Consider the following 12,079-nt stretch of genomic DNA (forward strand, 5'->3'; position numbering starts at 1 on the left):
CAGAATCATCTAGAATGTCATTGTGTAGCGTTAACATTTCCCTTCACTGGAACTAAGGGGCCCGAACCATGAAAAACAGCACCAGACCATTATTCCCCCTTACCAAACTTTACAGTTGGCACTATGCATTGGGGCAGGTAGCGTTCTCCTGGCATTTGCCAAACCCAGATTTGTTTTGTTGGACTACCAGATAGTCTTTATGCGCTTCACGCTTTAGCGCTCGGCGGGCCCGTTCTGTGAGCTCGTGTGGCCTACCACTTCACGGCTGAGCCGTTGTTGCTCCTAGACATTTCCACTTCACAATAACAGCGTTTACAGTTGACCGGGGGGAAGCTCTAGCAGGGCAGAAATTTGACGAACTGACTTGTTGGCGAGGCGACATCCTATGACGGTGCCATGTTGAAAGTCACTGAGCTCTTCAGTAAGGCCCATTCCTACTGCCAATGTTTGTCTATGGAGATTACATGGCGGTGTGCTCGATTTTATACACCTGTCATCAACGGCTGTGGCTGAAATAGCGGAAACCACTCATTTGAAGGGATGTCCACATACTACTCTATTTATAGTGTATATAACCGTGGGGAGAGTTGACAATTCTATAACAGTCTCAACAGTCAGGTTTTGAGTTGTGTTTGTGTTGTACAATATCGACAGTTCTCTTCAAGTCTGAACAGGCCTGCTTACAATGCTAGATGCTGTCAGCAGAATGGAAGTCCGCCTGTTGGCTCTGCTTCTCTGTCTGCAGCTCTACCACAGCTAATGGTCACATTAGCTAACTAGGTCACAATGTGTTAGCCACAAGCTAAAACCTCCATAATATCTCCTATAACTTTCCCTGGGACTGGGAGAAAGATAAGCTCAAGTGTCTGGTGGGGTTATTTTCCATAGTGATGTATTGAGGGTTCTGCTCTCTCTCTCTCTCTCTCTCTCTCTCTGTCTCTCTCTCTCTCTCTCTCTCTCTCTCTCTCTCTCTCTCTCTCTCTCTCTCTCTACCTCTCTCTCTCTCTCTCTCTTTACCTCTCTCTCTCTCTCTCTCTCTCAGCCAGTAGACCCATGGAGGTTTCAGACAGACGGACAGATTATCTGAAAAGGAAACTGTCATAAACCTTGTCCCTACGAGTACTTTTATTGGTGGACCTGGTATTTACTATGCGGCCGGGGCCCCAGTGAGAGGAGAGCAGCTTTCGGTCCCTCGTGTGACATCTGTTACCAAAACCACAGAATTCTTCACATAGCTAGCATCTCCCATAGCTAGCATCTCCCAGGCTTGGACAGGACCACGGCAGACCACGGCAGGCAGGGAGGGAGGTTGGCAGGGAGGGAGGCAGGCAAGGAGGCAGACAGACAGGGAGGGAGACAGGCAGACAGGGAGGGAGGGAGGGAGGGAGGGAGGGAGGGAGGGAGGGAGGGAGGGAGGGAGGGAGGGAGGGAGGGAGGCAGACAGACAGGGAGGGGGGCAGACAGACAGACAGGGAGGGAGCGAGGGAGGGAGGCAGGGAGGCTGTTAATGAGAAGGTTCCTGTGTATAGCCCTGTTTTCCTTGGGTCTATAGCTGTTCTCAGGTCAGACCTCGGTGAATAGCTGTTCTCAGGTCAGACCTCGGTGAATAACTGTTCTCAGGTCAGACCTCTGTGAATAACTGTTCTCAGGTCAGACCTCGGTGAATAACTGTTCTCAGGTCAGACCTCGGTGAATAGCTGTTCTCAGGTCAGACCTCTGTGAATAACTGTTGTCAGGTCAGACCTCGGTGAATAACTGTTCTCAGGTCAGACCTCTGTGAATAACTGTTCTCAGGTCAGACCTCGGTGAATAACTGTTGTCAGGTCAGACCTCTGTGAATAACTGTTGTCAGGTCAGACCTCTGTGAATAACTGTTCTCAGGTCAGACCTCTGTGAATAACTGTTCTCAGGTCAGACCTCGGTGAATAGCTGTTCTCAGGTCAGACCTCTGTGAATAACTGTTCTCAGGTCAGACCTCTGTGAATAACTGTTCTCAGGTCAGACCTCTGTGAATAACTGTTCTCAGGTCAGACCTCGGTGAATAGCTGTTCTCAGGTCAGACCTCGGTGAATAGCTGTTCTCAGGTCAGACCTCGGTGAATAACTGTTCTCAGGTCAGACCTCGGTGAATAACTGTTCTCAGGTCAGACCTCTGTGAATAACTGTTCTCAGGTCAGACCTCGGTGAATAACTGTTGTCAGGTCAGACCTCTGTGAATAACTGTTGTCAGGTCAGACCTCTGTGAATAACTGTTCTCAGGTCAGACCTCTGTGAATAACTGTTCTCAGGTCAGACCTCGGTGAATAGCTGTTCTCAGGTCAGACCTCTGTGAATAACTGTTCTCAGGTCAGACCTCTGTGAATAACTGTTCTCAGGTCAGACCTCTGTGAATAACTGTTCTCAGGTCAGACCTCGGTGAATAGCTGTTCTCAGGTCAGACCTCGGTGAATAGCTGTTCTCAGGTCAGACCTCGGTGAATAACTGTTCTCAGGTCAGACCTCGGTGAATAACTGTTCTCAGGTCAGACCTCGGTGAATAACTGTTCTCAGGTCAGACCTCGGTGAATAACTGTTCTCAGGTCAGACCTCGGTGAATAACTGTTGTCAGGTCAGACCTCAGTGAATAACTGTTCTCAGGTCAGACCTCGGTGAATAGCTGTTCTCAGGTCAGACCTCGGTGAATAACTGTTCTCAGGTCAGACCTCGGTGAATAACTGTTCTCAGGTCAGACCTCGGTGAATAACTGTTCTCAGGTCAGACCTCGGTGAATAGCTGTTCTCAGGTCAGACCTCGGTGAATAACTGTTCTCAGGTCAGACCTCGGTGAATAACTGTTCTCAGGTCAGACCTCGGTGAATAACTGTTCTCAGGTCAGACCTCGGTGAATAGCTGTTCTCAGGTCAGACCTCTGTGAATAACTGTTGTCAGGTCAGACCTCGGTGAATAACTGTTCTCAGGTCAGACCTCTGTGAATAACTGTTGTCAGGTCAGACCTCGGTGAATAGCTGTTCTCAGGTCAGACCTCGGTGAATAACTGTTCTCAGGTCAGACCTCGGTGAATAGCTGTTCTCAGGTCAGACCTCGGTGAATAGCTGTTCTCAGGTCAGACCTCGGTGAATAACTGTTCTCAGGTCAGACCTCGGTGAATAACTGTTCTCAGGTCAGACCTCGGTGAATAACTGTTCTCAGGTCAGACCTCGGTGAATAACTGTTCTCAGGTCAGACCTCGGTGAATAGCTGTTCTCAGGTCAGACCTCGGTGAATAACTGTTCTCAGGTCAGACCTCGGTGAATAACTGTTCTCAGGTCAGACCTCGGTGAATAACTGTTGTCAGGTCAGACCTCGGTGAATAACTGTTCTCAGGTCAGACCTCGGTGAATAACTGTTCTCAGGTCAGACCTCGGTGAATAGCTGTTCTCAGGTCAGACCTCTGTGAATAACTGTTGTCAGGTCAGACCTCGGTGAATAACTGTTCTCAGGTCAGACCTCTGTGAATAACTGTTGTCAGGTCAGACCTCGGTGAATAGCTGTTCTCAGGTCAGACCTCGGTGAATAACTGTTCTCAGGTCAGACCTCGGTGAATAGCTGTTCTCAGGTCAGACCTCGGTGAATAGCTGTTCTCAGGTCAGACCTCGGTGAATAACTGTTCTCAGGTCAGACCTCGGTGAATAACTGTTGTCAGGTCAGACCTCGGTGAATAACTGTTCTCAGGTCAGACCTCGTGAATAGCTGTTCTCAGGTCAGACCTCTGTGAATAACTGTTCTCAGGTCAGGTAAACAGCTGGGCTATTTATTCCATTTCAGCAGAAACACAGCAGGTCTTCAAATAGAGGAGAACTGAAGGAGCAGCAGAAATAACTAGATCCCACAGTCTGGGTCTGTGTCCAGGAACCACCCTGTTTCATAATGTAGTGCACCACTTTAGACCAGAGCCCCCATATGCTATATAGGGAATAGGGCACCGTTCAGGGGACACTCCCTGGGTGTGTTCTGTTTAAAAGAAGCTGAAACAGAACAGGGGGGTGGGGGGGGAACAGGACATGTCTACTTGTCAAAAACAGGATGTGTTGGGCTTGTGGAGTCAGCTTCTTCTGCAGGGTCCCCTGGTCCGATCCCTGCCCTAGCTGGGTTTCCTGTCCGACCGGGACCGGGGTTCCATTCTGGCCTCTCCACTTCCTGTGGGTCCACACAGCGATTCAGGACCCTGTAACACACCAGTCAAGGACCTTGTACTGGACTGGTCCAACCAAGCTGTTGATGGATCTCTGTGACCTTCCTGACCTCTGTGACCTCTCCTGGAGGATACCTCTAGGTATCTGGGTGTTCTTGACCTCTGTGACCTCTCCTGGAGGATGTAACACACTGCCCTGTGAATTCTATTCCTCTAGATTGGGTCATTTTTGCATGGGCTCAGTTTGAGAAATCTTATATCTGGTGTTCTGCTTGTCTCTAATGAAGGTCTTCAGTCTGTGCCCTTGTGCCTCCCTTCACTGGTCCTAGATCAGCTGTTAGTTAACAGTATGAACCTGACACAGACAGCATCACATACTTTGGGATCTGTTCCTAGATCAGCTGTTAGGTAACACTATGAACGTGACACAGACAGCACCACAGACTGTGGGATCTGTTCCTAGATCAGCTGTTAGGTAACACTATGAACCTGACACAGACAGCACCACAGACTGTGGGATCTGTTCCTAGATCAGCTGTTAGTTAACACTATGAACCTGACACAAACAGCACCACGGACTGTGGGATCTGTTCCTAGATCAGCTGTTAGTTAACACTATGAACCTGACACAGACAGCACCACAGACTGTGGGATCTGTTCCTAGATCAGCTGTTAGTTAACACTATGAACCTGACACAGACAGCACCACAGACTGTGGGATCTGTTCCTAGATCAGCTGTTAGGTAACACTATGAACCTGACACAGACAGCACCACAGTCTGTGGGATCTGTTCCTACATCAGCTGTTAGGTAACACTATGAACCTGACACAGACAGCACCACAGACTGTGGGATCTGTTCCTAGATCAGTTGTTAGTTAGCAGCTGACACAAACAGCACTTCATGCTGTGAAAACCATCACACTTTACAGCTGTTGTGAGTTCAGTTTCATGAGGTCTGGACGATATCCCAGAACTTTGTTTTTTATACTCTTTGGCCCGGGCGGAATGATCTTTCAATTTCCTTCAACTGTTTTTCAGCGTGAAAACACAATACAACTAATTAGAGTTGTAATGTTTTGAAAGGGTTTTGGAGTTCTGAGTTTTTTGGGGGCTAATTGCTTTGTTGAGTGAAAGTTTGTTGATTCCAGTAATGATCACAAGAGAAGTGCCAGGCCACAACTTTGTTCCCAAACAAGAATCATCAAAACATATTTTATATACTCCATATTCAGCACGTCTGTTGCCAATGCCCTAAATCTATCCCCTACTATAACATAACATTACAGCAGCTCTCTGTATTAAATCTATCCCCTACTATAACATTACAACAGCTCTCTGTATTAAATCTACCCCCTACTATAACATAACATTACAACAGCTCTCTATATATTAACTCTACTATAACATAACAACAGCTCTCTGTATTAACTCGACTATAACATTACAACAGCTCTCTGTATTAACTCTACTATAACATTACAACAGCTCTCTGTATTAACTCTACTATAACATTACAACAGCTCTCTATATTAACTCTACTATAACATAACATTACAACAGCTCTCTATATTAACTCTACTATAACATTACAACAGCTCTCTATATTAACTCTACTGTAACATTACAACAGCTCTATATATTAACTCTACTGTAACATAACAACAGCTCTCTATATTAACTCTACTATAACATAACATTACAACAGCTCTCTATATTAACTCTACTATAACATTACAACAGCTCTCTATATTAACTCTACTATAACATAACAACAGCTCTCTATATTAACTCTACTATAACATAACAACAGCTCTCTATATTAACTCTACTATATCATTACAACAGCTCTCTATATTAACTCTACTATAACATAACAACAGCTCTCTATATTAACTCTACTATAACATAACATTACAACAGCTCTCTATATTAACTCTACTGTAACATTACAACAGCTCTCTATATTAACTCTACTATATCATTACAACAGCTCTCTATATTAACTCTACTATAACATTACAACAGCTCTCTATATTAACTCTACTATAACATAACAACAGCTCTCTGTATTAACTCTACTATAACATTACAACAGCTCTCTATATTAACTCTACTATAACATTACAACAGCTCTCTATATTAACTCTACTATAACATAACAACAGCTCTCTATATTAACTCTACTATAACATAACAACAGCTCTCTATATTAACTCTACTATATCATTACAACAGCTCTCTATATTAACTCTACTATAACATAACAACAGCTCTCTATATTAACTCTACTATAACATAACATTACAACAGCTCTCTATATTAACTCTACTGTAACATTACAACAGCTCTCTATATTAACTCTACTATATCATTACAACAGCTCTCTATATTAACTCTACTATAACATTACAACAGCTCTCTATATTAACTCTACTATAACATAACAACAGCTCTCTGTATTAACTCGACTATAACATTACAACAGCTCTCTGTATTAACTCTACTATAACATAACATTACAACAGCTCTCTATATTAACTCTACTATAACATAACAACAGCTCTCTGTATTAACTCTACTATAACATTACAACAGCTCTCTATATTAACTCTACTGTAACATTACAACAGCTCTCTATATTAACTCTACTATAACATAACAACAGCTCTCTATATTAACTCTACTATATCATTACAACAGCTCTCTATATTAACTCTACTATAACATTACAACAGCTCTCTATATTAACTCTACTATAACATAACAACACCTCTCTATATTAACTCTACTATAACATTACAACAGCTCTCTATATTAACTCTACTATAACATTACAACAGCTCTCTATATTAACTCTACTATAACATAACAACACCTCTCTATATTAACTCTTGCCCCTACTGTAACATAACATTACATGCTGTAGGTATCCATGACCTCATATGATGCAGTTTGAAGCTGAGCTTTATACTGTAGATGTTTTACTGTCATAAAAACGGGTGGATTTCAAATCACCTGTTATTTGTCACATACACACATGGTTAGCAGATGTTAATGTGAGTGTAGCGAAACGCCTGTGACTTGACAGATGATGGCTGTGGTTTGTGGTGTTGATTTGTTTGGCTGTGTTTGTTTGTGTTACAGATGTAAGTGGATTGGTTGTGTCTTTCTGTGTTCCAGAGGTGATCTAATTGGTTGACTCTGTGTGTTCCAGAGGTGATCTAATTGGTTGTCTCTCTCTGTGTGTTCCAGAGGTGATCTAATTGGTTGTCTCTCTGTGTGTTCCAGAGGTGATCTAATTGGTTGTCTCTCTCTGTGTGTTCCAGAGGTGATCTAATTGGTTGTCTCTCTCTGTGTGTTTCAGATGTGATCTAATTGGTTGTCTCTCTCTGTGTGTTCCAGAGCTGATCTAATTGGTTGTCTCTCTCTGTGTGTTCCAGATGTGATCTAATTGGTTGTCTCTCTCTGTGTGTTCCAGAGGTGATCTAATTGGTTGTCTCTCTGTGTGTTCCAGAGGTGATCTAATTGGTTGTCTCTCTCTGTGTGTTCCAGATGTGATCTAATTGGTTGTCTCACTGTGTGTTCCAGAGGTGATCTAATTGGTTGTCTCTCTCTGTGTGTTCCAGAGGTGATCTAATTGGTTGTCTCTCTCTGTGTGTTCCAGAGGTGATCTAATTGGTTGTCTCTCTCTGTGTGTTCCAGAGGTGAAGGACTATGAACCTCCATATGGCTGTAAAGTTCAGATGCATCCTGGTGTGGAGAGCATGAAGGATCACCTCCTCAGAGACAGAGGAAGACCTGAGATCCCAGACAGCTGGATCAACCACCAGGTAACAGACTGTGAGAGACACACACACTCTCTTTCCTTCTTGCTCTCTCTTCCCTCCATCTCTCTCTCTCTCTCTCTCTCTCTCTTCCCTCCCTCTCTCTCGCTCTTCCCTCCCTCTCTCTCTCTCTCTCTCTCTCTCTCTCTCTCTCTCTCTCTCTCTCTCTTCCCTCCCTTGCTCTCTCTTCCCTCCCTCCTCTCTCTCTCTCTCTCTCTCTCTCTCTCTTCCCTCCCTCTCTCTCGCTCTTCCCTCCCTCTCTCTCTCTCTCTCTCTCTCTCTCTCTCTCTTCCCTCCCTTGCTCTCTCTCTTCCCTCCCTCTCTCTCTCTCTCTCCCTCGCTTTCTCTCTTCCCTCCCTCTCTCTCCCCCTCTCTCTCTTTCTTCCCTCCTCTCTCTCTCTCTCTCTCTTGACCTACCTACCTACCTACCTACCTACAGTACCTACCTACCTACCTACCTACCTACCTACAGTACCTACCTACCTACCTACAGTACCTACCTACCTACCTACCTGCCTACCTGCCTATCTCTCTCTCTAACCTCTCTTTCTTTCTCATTCACTCACACACATCAAATCCTATGTACATGTCTCAGTGCTCAGTAGCTAGGTTATAATTCTCTGCTCCTGTTGTCTACCTCCTCCTACAGGGCATAGCCATAGTGTGCGGCTCCATAGAGGAGTGTTGGGACCACGACCCGGAGGCCAGGCTCACAGCCCAGTGCGTGGCCGAACGCTTCAGCGAGATAGAAGACGAGATGGAGAAGCTGTCCAGCCGCAGCAGCTCCGACGAGAAGATACCAGCGGAGGAACGGAAGATACCGACCATACCCGAAGAAGAAGGACAGACGATAGCAGAACAGATAGAAGAGGTCAAAGTAGCGGTGGAGAGCTCTGTGAGCGATGAGAAGTGAGGGAAGGGAGAGAGGACATGGAACCCAGGACTAGAATGTCAGTATGTCACAAACACACCACTCACGTTGCTATGGGAACTATAAACAGCCACACCCAAACAAACAGCCCACACCTGGAAGATAGCCAGGACAGTGAATGTACTGTATTACTGTACTGTACTGCTTATACTCTTCAGTATTGTATTACCAGAATGCATACAGTATTTATACTGTATAAAATAAGTATGCACAGTTTACAGTATTTGGATGTACTGTACTGTATTATATTGGAGGTTTCCCCACTGAAGAGGACAGGACATGACAATGGAAGAGATTAAAACCAAAGACTGAGATTACAGGACATGACAATGGCAGAGATTATAACCAAAGACTGAGATTACAGGACATGACAATGGCAGAGATTATAACCAAAGACTGAGATTACAGGACATGACAATGGAAGAGATTATAACCAAAGACTGAGATTACAGGACATGACAATGGAAGAGATTATAACCAAAGACTGAGATTACAGGACATGACAATGGCAGAGATTATAACCAAAGACTGAGATTACAGGACATGACAATGGAAGAGTTTATAACCAAAGACTGAGATTACAGGACATGACAATGGAAAAGATTATAACCAAAGACTGAGATTACAGGACATGACAATGGAAGAGTTTATAACCAAAGACTGAGATTACAGGACATGACAATGGAAAATAGTATTACCAAAGACTGAGATTACAGGACATGACAATGGGAGAGATTATAACCAAAGACTGAGATTACAGGACATGACAATGGCAGAGATTATAACCAAAGACTGAGATTACAGGACATGACAATGGAAAATATTATAACCAAAGACTGAGATTACAGGACATGACAATGGCAGAGATTATAACCAAAGACTGAGATTACAGGACATGGCAATGGAAGAGTTTATAACCAAAGACTGAGATTACAGGACATGACAATGGAAGAGTTTATAACCAAAGACTATTCTAACATGTGGGGGGAGTGGGGTAATGTATTCTAGAATGTTGAGGGAGTTGGGTAATGTTCCTGTATTCTAACATGTTGGGGGTGTGGGGTAATGTATTCTAACATGTTGGGGGAGTGGGGTAATGTATTCTAACATGTTGGGGGAGTGGGGTAATGTTCCTGTATTCTAACATGTGGGGTAATGAATTGACAGGTCTGTGTAATAATGTAATAACGAGCCATATTGTAACAGAAATGATAATGACGTGGAGCTCTATTCACACAAGGATTGTATGTACAGTGTGTCTGTCTGTGTGTGTGTGTGTGTGTGTGTGTGTGTGTGTGTGTGTGTGTGTGTGTGTGTGTTTTTTACATAGTAATAGTTTATACTTGTTAGCCAAATAAACAAGCATATTGTAAATATATATGGAATGTAGCTGTACAGAAAATAATCTCCACTCTAGATGTTGTTGTGGAAGCAGAGGAGCATTTCACACACTCTGTCTAAATAACACATTTAACAGGATCTAGACAAAGATATTTTATCCTTTGTATTTGTAAGATATTGTAAATCTGTTTTATGAATAAAGTATTTCTGTATTTACTCATAAGCATTGTGAATGGCACATTTCAGTGGGGCATTGGTAGTTTAGACCAGTGTGGTCACCAACCTTTTCTGAGTCAAGATCACATCCTGAGTCAAGATCACTTCCTGAGTCAAGATCACTTCCTGAGTCAAGATCACTTCCTGAGTCCAGATCAGTTTCTGAGTCAAGATCAGTTTCTGCGTCAAGATCACTTCCTGAGTTAAGATCAGATTCTGAGTCAAGTTCACTTCCTGAGTTAAAATACGTTTGAGTCAAAATCACTTCCTGAGTCAAGATCACTTCCTGAGTCAAGATCACTTCCTGAGTTAAGATCACTTCCTGAGTTAAGATCAGTTCCTGAGTCAATATCACTTCCTGAGTTAAGATCACTTCCTGAGTCAAGATCACTTCCTGAGTCAAGATCACTTCCTGAGTCAAGATCACTTCCTGAGTCAATATCACTTCCTGAGTCAAGATCACTTCCTGAGTCAAGATAACTTCCTGAGTCAAGATCACTTCCTGAGTCAAGATCACTTCCTGAGTCAAGATCACTTCCTGAGTCAAGATCACTTCCTGAGTCAAGATAACTTCCTGAGTCAAGATCACTTCCTGAGTCAAGATCACTTCCTGAGTCAAGATCACTTCCTGAGTCAAGATCACTTCCTGAGTCAAGATCACTTCCTGAGTCAAGATCACTTCCTGAGTCAAAATGCTGAGATCTACCGCTCTGACTTTTTATTAACATGACTTGATAAAGGTAAGCCTATGCAACATTAACCAATTAAAAACAGTTCTGTAGCTATGAGGGTTGAACAGTAGGCTATAGGCCCAATACATTATCACCACATATTGGCTTTGCTTGAATTTACGGGACATTTAAAAAAATTATATTTCAAAATTTGAGGTAGGGCAGGCTATATCATCACACCGGTAATAGGTAATAGATCCATTGTTGCGTTACTTGGCACAGCTGAGTAAGCACACATTTAAATACTTTGTTTTTTTATTTCACTGGGCTGATGGTGCCTGTATCTGAGGGCCCGTCTCTCAACTTCCCTCCGCTCTCCCTTTCCTCCACTGACTCTGACCAAAAAGGGACACCGTCTTCCAGCTGATGACGAAACTCCGAGTCGCACCACATTATTTCTGCCTCGTGCACAAATTCATGTTGTTTCTCCTACGAACAGAGAAAGTGAAATATTCCTTGATGTTAAAAAAAGACCAAAGCCGCAAATAACAACAACGAGGCCTATAGATCCACTTTCCTCCTCATTCATTACTGCCGCACTGCTTGTTGTAGCGCTGACTGGAAATAGGAACAACGCGCATTTTATGGTTTATAAAAGTGTTGAATTACAAAGTGTTGACAGTGCTGAATAAAAACTTAAACATGAAGTTACTCATAAAAACAACAGCTCTTTGTTGTATTCGTTGACAGTCTCTTTCTAGTCATGGTTTAACACGTTTTGAAATCTCACAGTATCAATTTTGCCGTAGCTTTCTTTCACGCCTGCTACGTTACTGCAGATTCGGTTATCTGAGCAATCTGATTGGCCAGCGGAAACATGGTGCACTTGATTTCCTCTCCAGGCCCACCGGGAAGGCAGAGTTTGT

General features: G+C 43.5%; 1 protein-coding gene across 1 annotated transcript in view; it reads left to right on the forward strand.

Annotated features, from left to right (window-relative positions):
* LOC110518401 (TGF-beta receptor type-2) overlaps positions 1-10,489 on the forward strand; it is a 60,905-nt gene extending 50,416 nt beyond the window's left edge. The window contains exons 9-10 of the mRNA XM_090219761.1: positions 7,873-8,000; positions 8,644-10,489. Of these exons, the coding sequence (XP_090075887.1) occupies positions 7,873-8,000; positions 8,644-8,907 (392 nt within the window). The 3' untranslated portion in view covers positions 8,908-10,489. The remainder of the gene's footprint in view (positions 1-7,872; positions 8,001-8,643) is intronic.
* The last annotated feature ends 1,590 nt before the right edge of the window (positions 10,490-12,079 follow it).

The sequence above is a fragment of the Oncorhynchus mykiss genome, chromosome 3, assembly GCF_057628025.1.
Source record: "Oncorhynchus mykiss isolate SJ-2025 chromosome 3, ASM5762802v1, whole genome shotgun sequence".
Classification (NCBI taxonomy): domain Eukaryota; kingdom Metazoa; phylum Chordata; class Actinopteri; order Salmoniformes; family Salmonidae; genus Oncorhynchus; species Oncorhynchus mykiss.